Source organism: Trifolium pratense, linkage group LG1 (genome assembly GCF_020283565.1).
Source record: "Trifolium pratense cultivar HEN17-A07 linkage group LG1, ARS_RC_1.1, whole genome shotgun sequence".
Taxonomy (NCBI): Eukaryota; Viridiplantae; Streptophyta; class Magnoliopsida; order Fabales; family Fabaceae; genus Trifolium; species Trifolium pratense.
Window position 1 is genome coordinate 30,861,637 of NC_060059.1, and position 21,621 is coordinate 30,883,257.

At 33.0% G+C, this 21,621-nt stretch overlaps 3 protein-coding genes across 4 annotated transcripts; 1 reads left to right on the forward strand and 2 right to left on the reverse strand.

Moving 5' to 3' along the window:
• Nucleotides 1-1,300: 1,300 nt before the first annotated feature.
• LOC123903172 (phosphate transporter PHO1-like) lies at nucleotides 1,301-11,161 on the forward strand. Of its 2 annotated transcripts, XM_045953099.1 has the most exons (14): nucleotides 1,301-2,034; nucleotides 3,559-3,871; nucleotides 4,642-4,975; nucleotides 6,684-6,732; nucleotides 7,707-7,778; nucleotides 7,961-8,090; nucleotides 8,618-8,738; nucleotides 9,103-9,352; nucleotides 9,486-9,590; nucleotides 9,706-9,750; nucleotides 9,864-10,016; nucleotides 10,133-10,411; nucleotides 10,500-10,636; nucleotides 10,726-11,161. In XM_045953099.1, exons 1-14 carry the CDS (start codon nucleotides 1,804-1,806, stop codon nucleotides 10,814-10,816), a joined length of 2,310 nt encoding a protein of 769 aa, XP_045809055.1. In that variant the 5' UTR covers nucleotides 1,301-1,803; the 3' UTR covers nucleotides 10,817-11,161. The 2 variants fall into 2 exon arrangements, with proteins under 2 accessions (XP_045809055.1, XP_045809048.1); XM_045953092.1 differs by having other exon boundaries at nucleotides 1,662-2,034; nucleotides 10,133-10,636.
• Nucleotides 11,162-11,293: 132 nt separating this feature from the next.
• LOC123903185 (KIN14B-interacting protein At4g14310-like) lies at nucleotides 11,294-16,596 on the reverse strand. Its single transcript, XM_045953108.1, has 3 exons — nucleotides 15,812-16,596; nucleotides 12,427-12,989; nucleotides 11,294-11,918 (listed from the first exon to the last, which is right to left on the reverse strand). Exons 1-3 carry the CDS (start codon nucleotides 16,550-16,552, stop codon nucleotides 11,396-11,398), a joined length of 1,827 nt encoding a protein of 608 aa, XP_045809064.1. The 5' UTR covers nucleotides 16,553-16,596; the 3' UTR covers nucleotides 11,294-11,395.
• Nucleotides 16,597-17,464: 868 nt separating this feature from the next.
• Nucleotides 17,465-21,084, reverse strand: LOC123903193 (KIN14B-interacting protein At4g14310-like). The gene is made up of 3 exons (XM_045953120.1): nucleotides 19,548-21,084; nucleotides 18,285-18,886; nucleotides 17,465-18,081 (listed from the first exon to the last, which is right to left on the reverse strand). The coding sequence occupies exons 1-3, from the start codon at nucleotides 20,865-20,867 to the stop codon at nucleotides 17,541-17,543; spliced, it is 2,463 nt and encodes an 820-aa protein (XP_045809076.1). The 5' UTR covers nucleotides 20,868-21,084; the 3' UTR covers nucleotides 17,465-17,540.
• Nucleotides 21,085-21,621: the final 537 nt, after the last annotated feature.

The following is a 21,621-nucleotide window of genomic DNA, read 5'->3' on the forward strand; positions in this document are numbered from 1 at the left end:
TCGTATTTACGTCCTTAGTGTGTAGAATTTCCTTTGTGAGCCATTAATTGGACTAGTAATGACGAGGTTAATTAGTTAGTCTCTAAGCATTTTAATTGTTGAAGAAATCCATTCTTTCCTCATGTCGCGGGTGCGATTTGTTCTTTCTCATACGCTCATTCTCTTTCGAGAGAAAATTATGTTCACACACTCGCACAATTGTCGTGTTTTTGGATGCGAACAAAAGGTATTAAAATATCACATCTCCGCATTTAAGAACTAGAAATATATTTGGACTTTGGAGAATCATATAATGTCACAAACACAACTAACATGAGTACACCAAAATTTACTACAAATATTAAATAATTTTCCCCGGTATAGATCAATCAAATATTCTCTCATGACAAAAAAAAAAAAAAATTCAAAACAAACATTCATCCTTTTTTCTTCACATGTTTTTTCTTCACTTGTTAAATACCGTAAATGTTGATGAGTCTCAATAACATATCAAATGGTTTTCAATTTTTCTAAATTTTTTAATGGATTATCTATATGAAATAAACTTTCAATCTAACGGTAAATTTTGTAAAATTCGTATTCGGTAGATCAGTTCACCGTAGCATTAGCCATATATATATAAATGAAAAACGAACAAGAGAAGGTTCAAATTAATAAAAAGGTACCAGAAGTATACTCCACCAGAACCCAACAAGACAGGAAAACACACAAACAAATAAAAGTACAAGAAATCACCAAACAAACTAGAGCACCTCAAAATCACCGCCACGAAAAGAAGAATACCCCTCATGAAAAGAGAAGCAAAGATTAACTACATGTATGATAAAGCAATAAATGGGCCTCCAATCCCCTTGACTCATTGAGACCAAACACGACACCCAACAAACTCTACCGATTCCAACATAAAGTAGCGTGGAAGCCCCCATTCGTAAAAGGAACAGCGGGAGCCATGGTTTTTACCTAGAAACTTCTTCCAAGATAAAAGTTTCACCCTATATCAACCAAACATTCGATATATACTTGCTCAAATACACTAAAAATGCATATAAGTGGCACGCTAAAGTAACTAAGGGTTTATGATAGTCTCGCAAGTGTACGAGATTATCGTCGTAATAATTAGGGTCTAAACCCAATGTTCTTTCTCTTATCATGGTAAAACAATTTTTAAACAAGTTTCTAGGTGAAATAAAAAAAAATAGCAAACTTCCTCTCTTGAGGTAATTAATGGAACGATCCTTCTAAGCAAATTAAATATTTATGCCACCGCAAACACATGGTACCTGGGGCATAACATATAGTTTTGTTTACAACCTAAAGGACCTTGATCTCGTATACCTCAGCGGCCATTAAGGCATTATTACAAATAATGGATAATAGAAAATGAATTGAAGAGACCAAAATCATAGAATCAATCAAATACATAATTCTTTTTTTTTTTCTTTTGTTTTATGTTCTTAAACGAAGTCGCAAACACCACTAAAATTTTCCACATACGGTCAAAGTTCAAAAGACTTTTATGATATGTGTTAAGATTTTGAGATAGATATATAGTTGATATATGATTTATTTATTTATTGCATCCTTCTTAAAAAGGGTACAGTGCATAAAAGCATACAATATGAAAAGCAATTAAGCACTTCTTAAAATGTTGTCTATACGGCTCCTTCTTGTCTTATAAAACCCCTTCTTCACAATCTCACAACCCCACTTCATATAACTTCTTCTTCTTTTCATTCTTCTATTCACACCCCCTACCTCCTACCTCCTACCTCACCTCCTTTCTCTCAAAAAGAGAGAAAAAAAATGGTGAAATTCTCAAAAGAACTAGAAGCTCAATTAATACCTGAATGGAAGGATGCATTTGTAAACTACAAGATGCTTAAAAAACAAATAAAGAAGATCAAACTCTCTAGAGTTCCTAAACAAGAACAACCACCTCAAGGAGACTTTGGTTTCTCAATTTTCGACTCGATTCGCTCTGTGACCACTAAGTTCTTTTGTTCTTCAGAAAATAAAAATCAAAATATAATTCAGGTATTAATTTTTGTGATCATTTATTTTAATGTTCCGTAAGATATAAGTAGTTTTATGGACATTTCTTAAAGTTAAACCATATTGCATGTCTTTGTGATTATTTTTGTTTTTGTTTTGTAGTGTTTCTTTTTCTTCTCTTTTTGTATTTTAACCTTATAATTGCAACAAAAACAAAACTGAGAAAGGTTGCATCATTTTCGGACAATGAAATGAAAATGGTTCCCAACACTTTTCTTCCATCTTTTCTGTGATACATGGCTTTCTTTTGCCAAATAATGGTATAAAGTTTTAGTTTCTTTTTGTAAAAAAAAATAAGTATATGGTTTTTTTTTTGTATTAATTGCTATGTTCACATTATAACACACAACCCTCTAATCTATCATTCATATCTTCAACAGTTACCTAGTAATGTGCGATTTAAACACGCAAGTTATCTATTTATAACCAAGGATTTTATTTGAAATTATGGTTATGTTACATAAAATAATCATTTGAATCTAGCACAAATAATTGGTACGTAGTGTGAATAATGAGTATTGCGTGCATATCTCTTTCGGGGTATTGTATTTGATTTCTACGAATTAAGTTAAAAATAAAAATATGTTGCTCACAATAACTATCGTTTTGAAATGACATTTTGGAATGTGAGAGAAAATGAGACACAAGGAGAATTAAAACACATGGATGAGTGAAAATTCATTATTAATTATGCAAAAAAAAAGGAAAATATGGGTTTGAGAAATGAAAAATTGCGAGTTTAAGTCAAAAATAAATTCTCGACTTTTACTATTTAATGAGTTAAGTGTGTTTAGTAGAGAGAGCAATAATTAAAATAAATTATTTAAATCATAATATTACTATGCATAATTTCAAAGGTAAGGTAACTATTCGAGTTAACTAATATTCATTTAAAAAATTAAAATTTTTGCATCCTTAACCAAATAATTAACGGATTTAAATATATGTTACTAAACTTTTTGTTACTTCATCTTTTTTTCTGCCTAAAAAAAAACTCATTTTTCTCTAGGGAATAATATATATAGTCAAGAAGAATTGAAGAGTGGAGAGCATGAACAGCATTAATTAAGTTACCTTAAAGTTAGTTTAGTGGCTTCCTTTTCTTAAATCCCTTTTTCTACTTTTCTTTTTTGGGAGTTTCTCATTCTCTCACGAAAGCAAATGAAAACGAGTTTGGCATTATTGGAACTTAGGAAACACAAAATTTCACACAAATCATACCATACCATATCACACGAAAATATTGTGCACCTTAACAAAAACATGCGCAACAATTAATCACGACAAATTAATTAAATATTTTTTTCCTAGCTTAAATAATACTACTCCGTCCCAAAATATAAGCAAAAGGAGGTCAACAAAAGTGAATGTATCTGGACTAAATTTTAAACCAAATACATCAACTTTCATTGACTAATTTTTGCTTATATTTTGGGACGGAGGGAGTAGTAATTAGTTTTATTTCTTATAAATATGTAAGTTAATTATTTTGTGTTGTGCAAGCAGGTTAGGAGAAAAATTATGGAGGATAGTGATGAAGAAATTTATGAAACCGAGCTTGCACAATTATTTACAGAAGAGGATGAAGTGCATGTGTTTTTTGCTAGGCTAGATGAAGAGCTTAATAAGGTTAATCAATTCTATAGGAAACAAGAGGCTGAGTTTCTTGAGAGGGGTGATATGCTTAGCAAACAACTTCAGATCTTGCTTGATCTTAAACAACTTGTCACTGACCGGCGTCGGAAAAATAACCTCCCATCGAGGAGTTCCAATGCCGAGATTTTCTCTCGTTCTCCTAACCAAAGCTCGAATTATTCAGGTTAGTTCTCTTTTTTTTTTAACTACATCGGTCACTTTTTACGAGTTTATTTAACATTTTTCACATGTTAACAAAAAATAGTAATATAATGTATATGTATATTTTGTATATAATATTACTAATTATTGTTTATATGTTTATATATGTGTTTAACTCTCATTTTAATCTCTCAAAATATATTAATAGTATTAATAACATGTATGTAAATAAATAGGTATAATAATTTAAAATAATACTTATATTTAGGGGCATTTGTTTTTCATAAAATAAAAAATTGTTATATTTAACGACAAAGACAATATATTCGTAAAATTTTGCATAATATTGTTACTAGCTAGTTGATATGAAAGCTCAAACTATTTAATCGATGGTTTAGTGGTTAATGAGTTTTACCTGAAAAATAAATTATTTTAGAATGATATATTATCATACTTATTAAATAATGTGTTAACTTATCAATTATCATTGAAAATATAAATAAGTATGAGTGAAAAATTGTTGCACTATATACAAAAAATGGATCTTTGATGTCAATTCATATGTCACCTTTCTCCAAGTGCTTATTGATTCACTACGACGTATAGAAATTGTATTTCTAAGTTCGTGACAATAATGTCAACATCACACTTGGCACAATATATTCAACAACATATCTTTATATCTATAATGAGGAAAAATATAAATTTTTTCAAGTATTATAGTTAATGACTTTTCTCCATATATATGATTAAAATGTACTAAACCGTTATGGATTTTTTTTTTTTTTGTAGGAGAATCAGATGAAACAAATTCAGAAAATTCACAAATGGATGAAGTAATATCAACATTAGCAAAAAATGGTGTGAATTTTGTGAATTCAGCTACAAGGGTAAAGACAAAAAAAGGAAAGCCTAAAATGGCAATGAGAATTGATATTCCAGCCACCACACCAACAAGGGCTATCACGGCTGTTACTTCTATTTTGTGGGAGGATATGGTGAATAGTCCTATAAAAGAAGGGTATGGAGAGTTTATTAACAAGAGAAAAATTCAATATGCTGAAAAGATGATTAGAAGTGCTTTTGTTGAACTCTATAAAGGTCTTGGCCTTCTCAAAACTTACAGGTAATTAATCACTTATTTACTTTAACTACAAATTTTTTTTATACATAGATAAAGTGACAAAATTATCATAAACTCACACACATAAGTAAGGAGTCAGGGTTCGAACCCCGGTCATATGGTGTCTAGCCTAACCTTTTTAACTACAAATTTTTTTAGTTGCAACATAGCTATATATTCAAGATTATACATGAATGCGGACAAAATTGTGCCGCTAATTTTTTTAGATGACAAAGTTAATTTTATCTATAGATCTAGAAGACACAGTATTATTATGCATGACATTTTCAACTTTTTTGGTCCAAAAAATACATACATATATGCATTTTAGTTATTTAATTTAATTACATATATTTGTTATTGTTATATGTTAAGGTCCAAGACAACCTCCAAATAATTTGTGACCTCTAAATAATTTGTGTTAATTACATATACTCATTTGTTATTGTTATATGAATATTAACCATAATTTCATCTCCAAAATGTATGGATAGGAAAGAATGAAGTTTGTGTTGATTTAAAATTGGGGAGTATGTTAGCCTTGAATTGGAATGAAATATAAAGATTAAATTAATATGAGTCTAATCAAGTGTGGAGTTGAATAGAGAATCACTATAACACGTAAAATATTGGATAGTTAGTGCATAATTAGCTGGGTATTAATAATGGACCATGACATTCTATTGGGATCTAAAGCAAAAATAATCATGCTTGATTATGCTTCAAAATATTATTAGTGTGATCAAATCCAAATCAGGGTGGATCCCTTCTTCTCTAGTTTAACCTTTTCTTATTTAAATTCTTGTAAAAAAAAAAAATTAAATTCTCTTTTAAATTAGAAATATTTCCCAATTACTACTCGTCCATACGATAATATATGTAATTAGAGTTCCTGTGAGTTTAATTCAATTGGTAGGAATATCGCATTATATATGCAGGAGTCGAGGTTCGAACCCCAAATACTCAACTTATTCAATTTAAGGATGAAATTTTCAGTCACTAGATTACTTGACCCAAAATAATATACGCAATTACTAAAAAAAATACTATAAGCAGTATATATTCATTAAATTCTTGAAAAAATATACTAGTATTTTAGTTAGAATTTAAGTACAAAGTTATAATATAAAAACAAAATTACCTTTTTATAAATAAAAAACAACCATTTGGTGATTAATTTCCAAAAATGAAGAGTGGGGTATAAGTAAAATTGAGAGTGTGCAAATAATAACATCCTTAAAATACTACCACGTGAGGAAAGTATGACTGATACCGAACGATAGCATGCCTGACAGTATTGAGGCCCAAAATGCTTCATGAAAAACAATTTTTTTTCATACACTCGCGGCACTTAGTTAATTCAATAATTCGATTAAATAAATGGTTAATTCAATTTATGTTGAAAATTGTTCATAATTTATGTAATTAAATTAATTATAATTTTGGCCATGAAATTAACTAATCATTTATTCAACTGAATTAACCATATATTTTAACATGATAAACTAAATGTCACGTGAGTATAAAAAGAGCGAGTGTGCATATATGATTACAAATGTATTTGGTCACCTACTCATGTAACTGTATTTTTTATTCCTTTTAAAATGTATATACCTCACTTTGAATAAGTTATAGACCTTAACCACTTACCACAAATGCATTTGTTTTCATAACTGATCAATTTCTAACCACATTCTCTTGTTTTTGGCAGCTCACTAAATATAGTTGCATTTTCAAAGATACTCAAAAAGTTTGACAAGGTATGTATGGCTGCAAATATCTATGGCTCATGACACATGCACACACACTAGTATCTATTTTATGTACAAATAGGGATAGTACATGTGAATTTTAGTTTCTTTTTATTCCTTGGTCAATTACTTTTTGGGTATTTATTCTTACACATAAATCTTTTGTTTTTCCTAATTTAGTTTGTATGAATAAAGACTAATGAAAGTAAAGTAAAATTTGTACTCTTTATATAATTCATCATATGTTTCAAACTAACTCGCAATTCCATGTTATGTCCCTCACATGAAGTTGGTTGGTGAGATGTTTTACATGAAGTTGTTATTTTAGTTAGATGAATTGCATTTGATAACCTTCATAGTATCACTTTCACTCTATGTCACTCCTCCACCTAGTTTGTTTTAGTGATGTTGGCTTAGGAATTTTGAGTATGTTCCTCTTAATGTTTCAAGTTCGATTTCTCTTGGAGCCAATTTCAGCGGGCTATCCATACAAAACAAAAACTCTGACTTTAAATGGGATCTCGCAAATGGGTGGTGAGATTGGTCTCCTTCAATTAGTCGTCATTAGGCTGAATACTGAATTTTAAAAAAAAATTGCTATATAAAATTAACATCATAGAGTCCACCTTTGGATTTAAACTCGGGACTTCACAGTTGTATCTGTGTGAGTTTTTAAGTAGTCTCGCCACTTCGTCTACAAACTCAAGAAAATATAAATATAAAAGTTTGTAAGACCTAACTCAACTCAACCGATAAATATCAATATTATTAAATCGAACATAAACCAAAAAAAATGTAAGCCTAAAAAGATTTTACAATGACATTTAATCATATATTTTATTTAATGTATGAAATAAACATGAAACCTCAATTATCCCTCCTTAGCTTTGATACATGAAATAAGTTGTATCAAATCTACTAATATATTAATTTGTAATATAATTTGACTACTAATGTAACAAATCTATGTCTCTATTGATCAGGTGGCTTGCCAATCAGCTTCAGCAAGCTATTTAAAAACAGTGAAAAGATCCCATTTCATAAGTTCAGATAAGGTATAGCTGTTTTTCATTTTTAATTTATTTACTAAAAAACAAATTTTGTTAATTACACATTTTAGTGCCATTTGATTTGGTTCTTTTGAAATTATTGGTGAGGTTAATTAATGGGTTAAATAGTTTTCTAATAATTGGTGGTTAATTAATTGATTAGTATAATTATATTTTGATGATTAAAGGTTGTTAGACTAATGGATGAAGTGGAATCCATATTCACAAAGCACTTTGCTAGCAATGATAGAAAAAAGGCAATGAAGTTTTTAAAACCTCAAGAGCAGAAAGGTTCTCATATGATCACCTTCTTTGTTGGTAATCTCTCAAACATGTCCTTAACTTTCAACTATATCAATCTTTTTTTTTTTTTTTTAAAACTTGGTTCAACTATATCAATCTAAATTAGTGAATTGGAATTATACTAATAATGTTTTCAAATATATTCATTTTATTATGAGTACAAAATGCTCCATACAAGAAAATTATTTTTTTAAAATACAATTACACGGTCTGACTTTGTGAGCATCCCTTAGTTGACAAAAACAGTGTAATATATAGAGGTCGAAATTTGAGCACGACAGATACTATTCACTTATTCACCATAAGAATAAAATAATACTACTTAATTAAAAAAAATATAATTACACAAAATTTGATTGCATTTATACTATCATAGTAATAAAATTTGGAAAAATGTGTTAAAAAACATTATTGTATTTTATTTTCTATCTGATGTGATTGCCACATAGTGGCCACTAAGTGTGTTACACTAAACATAGTTTATTATTCTATTATTCCATTATTAAAACTTAATTGATTGTTTAATTTTATTTCATGTACAGGGTTATGTACAGGTTGTTTTGTATCTTTGTTTTGTGTATATGCAATCTTGGCCCACTTGTGTGGTATATTCTCTCCTAACACAGAACCAGCTTATATGGAAGCAGTTTACCCTGTCTTCAGGTACAACATCATGGTTCCTAGTTTTTTTTTATAAACAAAATAAATTGGTGAAGTTCTTAATTATAATTATTTCATAATACTACAAGTTCTTACTATGAGTAAAAATGAGATATGATGCTTTTTCATTTTTATTTGAGATTAAAGGATATGCATTGTCAATTCAGTGTAATATTGTTTTACGCGGACACTCAATGACATTTCACCAACATAACAAAGAACTATGAAGCAGTCTTCTTTAAAAATTGTCAAACGATCGTAAATTCAACAGTTATGATTTGATGTCAGTATAAAATAATTTTACACTAAGCATACCTATTAAATGCAAGTGCCTCTAATTAATTGTTACATTGATTTTATTATGCAGTGTATTTGCATTGTTAAGTCTACACTTGTTTATGTATGGATGCAACTTGTACATGTGGAAATCTACAAGAATCAACCACAATTTCATATTTGAATTCTCACCAAGCACAGCACTTAAGCACAGAGATGCATTTCTTATGTGCACTGTCTTCATGACTGCTGTGTTTGGAGCTATGGTCATACACCTTCTTCTAAGGGCTGCAGGATTTTTTCCTGGAAATGTTGATGCCATTCCAGGAATTCTTCTTCTGGTAAGCCTCTTACACTTCATTTTTAACCTCGAATGTATCGTGTAACACATTTTTACATGAATGTATTCAAGCATAAATCAGTTTACAATTAACTTACTCTTAAATCTTAATGCATGCATGTTTGCTTCTGCAGTTTTTCATAGCTCTGCTCATTTGTCCATTAGACATATTTTATCGCCCAACTCGTTTCTGCTTCATCCGTATTATTCGTAACATAGTTTGCTCTCCATTTTATGAGGTAAATTAAATTTACTTCATATATATTTTTTGGAACAATGGGATATATACATTGATAATGATATGTTACATAAAATAAAAATTTAATTGTTTAATTTAATTTATCATTACTATAGGTTCTTCTTGTGGACTTTTTTATGGCTGACCAACTAACTAGCCAGGTAAAAAATCTTATGTTATATCCTTCAACAAGTTTATTAGTATATTATTTTAATTTCTTTATCATTAAATTATGAAATCCTAATCAACATTTTTTGTATGTCATGGTATACAGATACCATTGCTAAGACATTTGGAGACAACATCTTGTCACATTTTATCTCGAGTTTTCAAAACTCACCACCCTGAGACTTGTCATTCGGGACGATTATACATGGAAATAACCTACATTATCTCCTTTTTGCCATACTTTTGGCGTGCCCTGCAGGTATAATAGAAAAAATAGCATTAAGATAATATTTCAATGATAACGAGACAATTTATTTATACATTGATCTCTAATATGTCATAAACTAACAAATTCTATTTGAATGTCACTACTAGTGTATAAGAAGATGGTTTGATGACTCTGATGTTGCACATTTGGCTAACATGGGGAAGTATGTTTCTGCAATGGTTGCGGCCGGGGCTAGAGTAACATATGGTCGACATGATAGCAATATAATGCTTGTTATTGTTATAATCACATCTGTGATTGCCACAATGTATCAATTGTATTGGGATTTTGTCAAGGATTGGGGGTTCCTTAATCGTAATTCCAGAAATGCATGGCTAAGAGATGATCTTGTTCTAAAGAATAAAAGCATATACTACATGTCTATGGTAAGTTCCATTTACCTGTTTTTGCTTCAATCTTATCAGCGTATCAGTGTCGTGTCTAGTGTTCATGTCTGTATTTATCGGATTGCAGGCATTAAATTTTGTCTTGAGATTGACTTGGTCAGAGACTGTCATGCATTTCAAAGTAGGACCTGTTCAAACAAGATTGTTGGAGTTTCTGTTAGCTTCATTGGAAGTTATTCGAAGAGGACATTGGAATTTCTACAGGTACATTCCAAAACAATTATAAGAAAACATTAAGATTTATGAGTTAAGAATCATAGAACTTTTAATGAACTTAACTTATTTATGAACAGGTTGGAGAATGAACATCTAAACAATGTTGGTCACTATAGAGCAGTGAAGACAGTTCCGTTACCCTTTCGCGATGCAGATTCAGATAATTGAAGTGTTTCTCTCATGCATGTACTTATAGTCTTGTAGACATGTTGAGATGAAAATGGATGTCAATAGCTGAAAGCAAATAATGTTTTGAACGTGTGTGTGATCTCTTACCATTCATCAGATACCAATTGAAGTATACTAATTGTGATGTAAAAGATGCATTGCAAATGGCATTTCATGTTCTTATAAATTATCAATCTTGTATACAACTTTTGATCTTGGATTTCATGTTCTAGATAAACCTTGTTAAATTGAGTTTAAAAATCAATTAGAAGTTTGTATATGTAATGAATATTGTTGTCAATTTGGTTGACTAAAATAGAGTAGAAAATAATCATTTGATATAAACCTTGCATTTCTGATCTGATTAGCTGCTCGGACCGGTCACATTGTCAGTTTCCTGTTGGATCGGCCGGTCTGAGTCAGTTTTAAAAACACTGGTTTTACTTATAATCAACATGGGAGGGAGTACAAAACACATATCCACACCTAACATATTTCCTTAAGCCTAGAAGGGAAATTCTTGTTTTTGCAATATTATATAACTCATGTATCTGGTTAGTTACTACAAATGCATTACTGTCAAATTGTTACATGCTTCCACATAGCTGGTTTATCTCTTGATATCAAAAGAGCATGGGATCCCATATAATCAAACGAAGCACGATAGAACTCTTTATACCGGCGAACTTTATTCTTATGATATTGAACATTATTTGGAACCCTTAATGCATCATCATTCAGTGCATCAAACACATAGAGTCCTACGCCACAAACACCCATAACAATGTCCGAATTAACCCAAATTTGGGAGATTGCATCGGCTGGTTCTGCATCGTGTTTTGCAGGAAAAGCATAAGTGCAGAACAGTCCTTGTTTGCGCAATGAAAATTGTTGTATCAGTGGCTGTTTCAATTTTACCCGAGTGGACCTGGTATACCCAAGGTAGACAGAATCTCCACGAGAGAAAACAGAGTCTACATTGACACTACAATCTTTTGGTATCTTAAGGCCAACACCAGAAGGTTGGCGAAAGTCCAATATATTAATAGAATCTGTGGTGCAGAACACACCATCGTTCCCTTCAGCTTCTGACGAACTTACTCTGCATTATATTTCAAAGCTTTGTTAAACAACTCGCTATTGTTATACAATGTGTTATTTAGCACAAATGGTTGTCAAGTAGCAACGCTATAGCACTATAACATAGCAGAATTCGAACAAAGTGTAACTTTCCGCATCTGTGATTGACAACACCGGTTTTATCTAAAATGTGAAAACAAAAACACATATGCTTTCACACAGCTACATACAAGTTTATGAACACAAGAAAATTATATTTTTCTAATTAAACCTAGGGTTAAATAAGTAAATAGTCCCTATAGAACGGTTAAACAGTTTCTAATTAAATCTCCTCATTTATAAATTAGAAAATATAGTCCTCCTATTTTTGTTGATTGACCCGGACTAAATTTTCAAATTTAGAAATAGAGGAATCAAAATCGTGAATCAGAAAGAATAAGAGACCAAAAGTGCATTTAAACCGAAAGACAAAAATATTAACCAAGTAATGCATCCTAGTAGTAGTCGGTAAAGGTTCGAATCAAACTCACCTTCTCCGGACCCCTCCTTCCAGCTCTGCATCAGTATTATTCACATGGAGAGCAGATATTTTCTTACCATCAAAAGGAACATATACCAAAGGTTGAGTACTGAGTGAGTTCACATCCCACAAAGAAATAGATTCAGCTTCAGCTACAACTACTTTCCCTTTGTCTCTCCACTGCAAAGGACTAGAGTACTCCATAGCAACAACAGGCTTCTCAAACTCCCACCTCATCACTTGCTTGCCATCGCGAATATCAAAAATTTTCATACCATTTTGTGAGCTGCAAGTAGAGATAATGAGAGGTCCACATGGTTTATACCACCATTGTCTAGCTTTGGAAATGGTAGAACCAGCAGAATTCGTTGCTCCAACCTCGAGTTGGATACCTTTCACTTCATGAGTGTCAAAATCCCATGAACAAAATCCTGAATTCGTTGTATTGCCGGCTGAAGCAGCAACTACAAATGTTTCAGCACAACCATCTAAACCTTGAACGCTAATTAGCCAGCAATCTCCCCATATACTAGATGAAGCTATCGGATCTGGGGGATTGTATACAGATTTTTCCTGAAAGCGTGATCAATTTTCAGCTGCATTTTTTTGGAAAACACTAGAATCATATCATGCATCAGTTCACCAAGAAAAAAACTATTTAAAATCACTGTTGAGTCATGAGAGGGCCAGGGATTATCGCATTGGGTCTTGAACAACTACATAAGTGAGTTTAACATCAAATCTTAACCCAATGTAGGACTCTACTCACACTTGAAATATCAACAATCACAGATGGCAGAAATAACAGTTTGTTCAAATTCCGCTATGCCTAAAATGATTTGGTAGTTGTTAAGAAGTCTCACATCGGTTGTGAGATGGCCTAAATGTGTGTTTATATGTGAAGGCAATCCTCACCATATAAGCCGGATTTGTAGAGTTGAGTTAGGCCCAATACTCAATTCCAAGATGGTATCGGAGGCTCCTCCATGATTTCCACATCACATAGTGATATTCTTTGGTCGTTGGTTTAGCCAACGGCCGTGGTTTTTTTTTTCCGGTTTTAGAGTTTTCACGTTATATTTTTGTGTTGTTGATTGTGTTCCTTTTATTTTCTCTATGCCTGTTTTTCCCAACAGGCCCGATACTCAATTCTAAGAGTAGTTTATGCCTAAAGATCACATCATTATTTACAAGCGGGTTTTGTAGGGTTGAGTTAGGCCAAATACTCAATTTTAAGATGGTATCAGAGGCTCCTCCACGATTCTCACATCAGTTACGATATGGCCTGAATGTGTGTTTATAATGATGTAGGAGGATTTCTTCAGTATTTTATTATTTTAGTTAGATTTAGTTTTATTATATTTTAGGTAGATTTCTTATTTTTATATTTCACCTAGATTAGTTATTTTTATATTTTAGGTAGATTTGTTATTTTTATTTAGCTAGGTTTGTTATTTTTATTTTTACAATCTTTTAGAAGATTTGTTATTTTTATTTTTCACTACTATTTAAGGTAAACTATTGTAGCCTTGAAGAAAACTTTTTTCATTCAATAAAATTATAGAGATTTTTCTCAAATTTGGTGGACTCCAAATTACTCCTTCTGGTGGATTCCGGAAGTCTAGTGGATTCTAGATTAGTTACTCCTTCTGGTGGATTCCGGAAATCTGGTGGATTCCAGAGCCTTATCTGACAGGTTTGTCGCTTGCGAACCTGTGTTTTATTATAGGATTAGCGCTTGCTTTTCCTTCACGCTTCCGTGCTGCGTCAGTTGGCATCAGAGCAGGTTTCCCCTGTTCTTTCGTGAATTGAACAGTCATGGGAGATAAACCAGCGACCAGGGCAGACCTTGAGGGATTTACCGCGGATGTTACCGCAGCCCTAACTGCTTTGAGTGCACAAATAACGATATTATCAAATTGTTTGAACAACAACAACGCCTACTACAATACCACCAACAACGTTCGACGGCATCATAGAGATAAAGGACACGTTGCTTGTAAACTCGCAGCGGATAAGTTTGAAGCAAAGGAACATGAGGTAAAAGAATGTACTAAAATCGATTTGTTTGTTGAGAATGGTCATGAGACAAACAATATTTTTACGGTCAAAACAACAAACAGGAATACTGATTTGCCTGAAGACGAGAGTGAGAACCATGAAGTGCATAAAATCGGTGGCAACAAAGAGTTAAACTCAATAAAATTTGTTGTTGATATTGAAGCTGGTGTTACTAAAAAGAATGGATCCTACGAACATATTGTTGATACAGATACCGAAACCCTAGATGATAGTCAACCATCTCTTCCGCAGAAACTCAACGATCGTTCTGATCAAACAAAACTGAAAGAAGTTAAATTAGTAGCTGAACAAGATGTTTCGGTTGAAGTGGACGAATCCAAAGATGAGAAGAAGGAGATCGATGAACGAGATGATTCGGAGAAGAACCATGTTGATGAAGGCAATTGGTCTATTGTGTCAATGCACACTGCAAGATCAAGGATAACTCAAGGTTCATTCCCTATTTTTAGAAGCTTAGAACGTGTAACAAAACGGAGGGAGTTGTATCTCAAGTTAGAGGAGAAAAATCAAGCTTTTAAAGAAGAAAAGAGTCGGTACGAGACAAGACTAAAAGAAGAGCAAAAAGTAGCTATCGAGCAAACGAGAAAGAATTTGGTAATTAAAGAAAAACCGATACTAAGTTTCTACTATGATAAACGCATGAGTCAGTATCAAGCAGATGAGGCTCCTTATCAAGATGAGAACTCGGGGTCGAGTTCTTTTGAGGTAGAGGAGACTGATGTAGGAGGATTTCTTCAGTATTTTATTATTTTAGTTAGATTTAGTTTTATTATATTTTAGGTAGATTTCTTATTTTTATATTTCACCTAGATTAGTTATTTTTATATTTTAGGTAGATTTGTTATTTTTATTTAGCTAGGTTTGTTATTTTTATTTTTACAATCTTTTAGAAGATTTGTTATTTTTATTTTTCACTACTATTTAAGGTAAACTATTGTAGCCTTGAAGAAAACTTTTTTCATTCAATAAAATTATAGAGATTTTTCTCAAATTTGGTGGACTCCAAATTACTCCTTCTGGTGGATTCCGGAAGTCTAGTGGATTCTAGATTAGTTACTCCTTCTGGTGGATTCCGGAAATCTGGTGGATTCCAGAGCCTTATCTGACAGGTTTGTCGCTTGCGAACCTGTGTTTTATTATAGGATTAGCGCTGGTTTTTCCTTCACGCTTCCGTGCTGCGTCATATAAGTGAGGGCCCGATACTCAATTCTAAGAGTAGTTTATGCCTAAAGATCACATCATTATTTACAAGACATGACCAAAATGAAATAACAAGATATTGAAATTTGAAAAGTTGCATTGAAATTGAATACCTGAGAAATAGCAATATCATAATAATAAGAACAAGAAGCATCATCATGAGCAAGAAGAATAGCTTCCCTTTGAGATACAAACCAACCAGCAGTAGCAATTTTGTCCTCTATTTCATTAAGCACAGCCCAAGGATAATAATTTTCTATATCAAGTCTACAACAACGACAACAACCAGAAACTTTTTCCAACCCTTTTTCAATCTCAATAATAGCTGTTGAATTTTTGTTATTGTTCTCTTTCTTTTCATTGTTCCATGGACGCCAACCTTCTTCTTCTTCAATCTCATCATCACAAGGACCACCATGAAACTCCATTGCCAGTGAACTTTCATCAACTGTTGAATCTTTATCATTGACCAAACTATTTGGCTTCAAAGCTTCAAATACATTATCATCATTACTGTTACTAATACTATTATTGGAAAAAACAGCACTAACATTAACGATAGCTTGAATATCGGAAAGTATAACTTTTGATGTATCTAGATTATTCAAATCAATAATCTCTTTTGTTTTTTCTAAATCTAAAGTCATTCTCTTCGTTTTCACTTGTAAAGCCGCAAGCTTTTCGTGAAGGGAGAGAACTTTATCCGACGAGTTAGCGTTACAACTTCTTGTGGTTTGTTCAACGGAGACATGATCGGTTTGACTCAGGTCAGAAGGGAGTTTGTGAGTTAATGAACTGGTGGTGGAGTTCACGGCGCCATCGGTTACACCGCCGCATCGGCGGCGAGTGGACATTGTCGGTGAGTGAACGAGTATGGTGAGTGGTGACGGACTGACGGTGGTAGTAGCGGCGAAGTAAAGTGAGAGATGGATATAATACTTTACCTTTATTTAAGTTCTGACACGTGTCAAAAGTGAGGGGCAAATTTGTCTTATTATCTTCTTCATTCTTGTGTTTCCCTCCATTTTGTCTTCCCCTTTAAAATTTTCAAATTTAAAACAAGCTCTCTATCTCAAAAGTAAATTAACTTTTTGTCTTTAATCTAAATGAAAATTTACTTTTTGTCACTAACACTGTTTGAACAGTACACATGTCAGTGTGTCCAAGTGTCACGTGTTAGTCCACATATGCGAATTGTCCGTCACATTTGACAAAATTGACGGAAAGAACTAACTTGAAACCTAAAATAAACGTAAGGGATCAAATTGAAACATAAAATAAACGTAAGAGATTAAGCCTTACTAATTTATTTATAGTTTTGATGGTAATGGTGATATCATTCTTGTTGAGCTGATAGGCATCAAGCATGGTTTCACCCTAGATTTTGGCATGAGTTACAAAAGTGTGCTCTCTAAAACCAAGTCCAATGATGCAATTAATACCACTCTAGATAGAGACAGCCACAAGTTCCACTCTTATGCTATTGTGCTAGATAATATTCATCATGTGGATATGCTTCGACAGGAATCGACTGATACAATAACTAGTATCCTAGGTGAAGCCAATCGTTGCGCTAATTTCTTAGCTAAATAAGGATCTCACTATTCTCATGCTTTCTATTGCTATATCGAGATTGGACGGTTACTACAACTCTAGTACTCTTTTGTTTATAAGTGTTAAGTCGATGTTTTTGCTTATAATTAATACAGGAGGGAGTATAAAACACATCCACACCAAACACATTTTCTCTAATGAAACAACAATCCTTGAAAAGCATAAATAGAAAAGCATCAACTCAAACCTTAAGCCTAAAATCCAAATTATTGTACTACAAATAAATTATCAAACTATTAGATGCCTCCACATAGCTGGTCGATCTCTCGATATCAAAAGAGAACGAGATCCCATATAATCAAAGGAAGGCCAGTACAGGTCATCTGGACCAACAACTTCCCTAAAATTCTCACCATTGTTATCATAATCCATATTAAGAACCCTTGATGCAGCATCATCTTTCAATGTATCAAACACATATAGTCCTAAACCAGATACGCCCATGACAAAGTCGGAATTACCCCAAACTTGTGAAACTGCTGCATAATGTGAGTGCGCATTGGAATCTGGAATTGTGTAGGTGCTGAATAGTCCTTGTTTTCGCAACGAAAACTGTTGTATCAATGATGATGACTGTTTTTTCCCTGTTGAATTGGAAGTGGTGCATCCGAGGAAGACAGAATCGCCACGAGAGAAGATAGATTGTACAGTGACACCGTGTTTCGGTATCTTAAGACCAACGCCAGATGGTTCGCGAAAGTCCATTATGTTTATAGAATCTGAGGTGCAGAAGACACCGTCGTTTCCTTCAGCTTCTGAGGAGCTTACTCTGCATTATGTTCCAAAGTTTGGTTAAAATGCATGAAAATGAAGCACCTGTTATGATTTCTAGTTCCTTTCTTTAATAAATACATGACGATAGAAAAATATAACTTCAATGCAAACAAGAATACACTATAATAGTGACTGAGTAATGAAGAAATACATTAGGTAAAGACTAAAGCAATAAGCCGAGGTTAAAATCAAACTCACCTTTTCCTGACCCCTCCACCGAGCTCTGCATCAGTATTACTCACATGTAGAGCAGAAATTTTCTTGCCACCAAACGGAACAGAAACCAAAGCTTGAGGACTGAGCGAATTCACATCCCACAAAGAAATGGATTCCGTTTCAGCTACAACCACTTTTCCTCTATTTCTCCACTGCAAAGGACTAGAGTAATCCATAGCAACAACAGGCTTCTGAACTTCCCACCTCATCACTTGTTCTCCGTCGCGAACATCAAAAACTTGCATACCTCTTTGTGAGCTACATGTAGAGATAATGAGAGGTCCACAAGGTTTATACCACCATTGTCTGTCTGCCGATGAAATGCTAGAAGCAGAATTCCTTCTAATGTTATTTGGTAAGGGTCGAAGTGCTGTTCTAGAGGAAGCTACTCCATCAATTTGAAAAGCTTTCACTTCTTTTGTGTAAAAATCCCATGAACAAAAGCCGGATTCCATTGTATTGCCAGCTGATGCAGCAACTACAAACCTTCCAGAGCAACCGTCTGAACCTTGAGCACGAATTAGCCAGCAATCTCTCCATATGCTTGGTGAAACTCCCGAAGGGGGGATATATACAGATTTTTCCTGAAATCATGATAATTTTTCAGCTGCAGAGTTGCATCTTATTCATTCACCAAGTATGTATCAATTAATACTATTAAAGAAAACCAGTTTAAATCTAAACGGCCAGCATGATATTGTATAAAGAGATGATAATCAACCATTAGATTAAACAAACATAGAAATTCTCTAGTCCATATTAGATCCTAGCATCCTAAAATATCCATTATGTTAATGTTAATACTATTAATCCTTGAACATCAAACAATTTCAAGAATAAAACCAGTGCTAAACACATTAGTTGTTTAAAATAATTAAATTTCCTTAATGGTTACTAAACCGTCGATAAAAGCTAAGCAGTACCATATTCTCTGCGGCTACATAGTCATAGATCTTAACAATTGGATGAATATGAAATATTTAAAGCAAATTTAAAGTCAATTTGATGAAATAAAAAATTCAAAATATACATAGTCTAATCTTCATCCAGTGGCAAGGATCACATAAATGTGTGATAACTGATGAATGCAAATAATTCAACTCCAAAATATGGCACATTATTCTTAAAGATCACACCACATTAATCACAAATCACAATATCATTCACCATTATTAACAATGAAATCAAGGCATGATAAAAATTAAATAAAAAAGATACTAAAATTTCAAAACATGCATTCAATACCTCAGAATTAGCAATATCATAATATGAACAAGTAGCATCATCATGAGCAAGGAGAACAGCTTCCCCTTCAGATACAAACCAACCAGCAGCAGCAATTTTGTTCCCTATTCCATTAAGCTTAAAATTAAAAGCTTCATCAGTTTCATCACCAACAAACCCTTCTTCCTCTTGTTTATTCTCTTTCTCTTGTTCATCGAACTCCTCAAGCTTCTCATCAGCTTCAAGTAACATATCAATATCACACTTCTGATTATTCCACGAACTACTCTTCCCTCTCTCAATTCCATCACAAGGATCACCATGATTAGATACTTTTTCACTCCCCTTTTCAAGTGTAGCCAAAAACTCCAAAGTTATCGAATTTTCATCAACACATTTCGACAAATTCTCTTCAATTTCCACCTTTTCCTTCACTGTTGAATCCTTAACCAATATCCTATCTCTAATCAACTTATGATGAGGAAACAACCTAGCTTCAAGTTCATCATTATTCAACCCTTTAACCAAACTATTTCTCTTCAAATCATCAACCCCATTAACAACACCATCAACCATAGCCATTTTCTTGTTACTTCCATTGCCACCATTTTCATCCTCAGAAACAACAACACGAACCATAGCTTTCTCAATACCAGAGATCTTATCTTGAATATCAGAAAGTATAACTTTTGATGCATCAGGGTTATTCAAATCAAGCATATCCTTGGTTTTCTTAATATCAGAAGCTATTCTCTTCACTTTCCCTTCCAAAAAAGCAAGCTTTTCGTGAAGCTTACTTTGATACTTGTTACTTTTACTGTTGCTATTGATTTTTTCTTCAACCCTAATACCATTTGATTCTGTTGATGTGAAAGTTTTAATCTTTTCAGTACTTCTGAGTTTATCAGTTGATTTTCTGATGGAACTGATCTGAGATTTCAAATGGGTCGGATCTTTTGTTGTTCGATCAACCGACACACGGCGGGTTTGGATTTGACTGAGATCGGAAGGACTAGGGCTTCTGCCACGTGGAAGAGAGGAAAAGGAAGAAGAGGATCTACGAGGGTTACTATTGCTACGGTCAAGACGAGGGATGGAGCGGGTAGTGGGTTTTTGGGTCGGGTTTGAAGTGGGTCCACGAGAAGTGGATCTACGAGGGTTACTATTACTACGGTTGTTGTTGTTGTTGTTGTTGAGGTTGTTTTCTTTTTCGAGTTTGGAAGATGAAAGAGATGAGAGTTTACGAGAAGTGGAAAGAGGGGTTATGGATCTGGGTTTTGTGGTGGTGGTGGGTTTGATGGCGCCGTCGATTATGGCGGCGCCGGAGCGGCGAGTGGACATGGTGAGTGAAAATGAGAAAAGAAAAACTCAAAAAGAGGTTTTTTGAGGGATTGTTTGAAGTGAAGAATGGATCATATGTTTATGTTTTTTGTTTTGTTATGATGATGTTTTTTTTTTGTGAAAAGAGGATGAAGATGAGACACGTGTGTTGTTGTTGTTGTTGTTTTGTGTGTGAGCGGGAAAGAATGAAAATTTGAGTTTTGAAAAAGATTTGAAACCGGGAGTTTGTATGTTGGAATTTGGATTATTTTAGGTAACTTTGTTTGCGGCATGTTGTTAGTCCAACCAGGTCAAATCATATTCTTGTCTTTGTTTGGTAAGTGTTAATGTTGTTAGTAATTGTGATGTGATTGTCATATGTTGACCGCTAATTGAGGAAATTATTAACTTCTCCCTCCATAAGGGAAATAAAATGTCAATTTATTTTTTTTTTTTTAAAATGTCAAATTTTTTTTTATCAAAGTAAAATGTCAAAAAAATATTGTCAAGTAACCTGGTGGCAAGACTCCAACATTTAAATATGGAAAAATGTGTAATTCAACATACGAACCTCGATCACACAGTTTCGTTAGAACTGAACGTATTCCGTTTAATAGGACTGCTACAATTTCTTCAATGTTCATTTTTTTTCCTCTTTTGGGTTTTTTTTGAAAAAAAAGAGACCAAGTCTCCTGAAATAGCAATAAATAATTTCTAAAAAAGTGTTTGATACAGAAGGAAGTTCGTCGGTTAATTTACTACAATATGTCTTTAA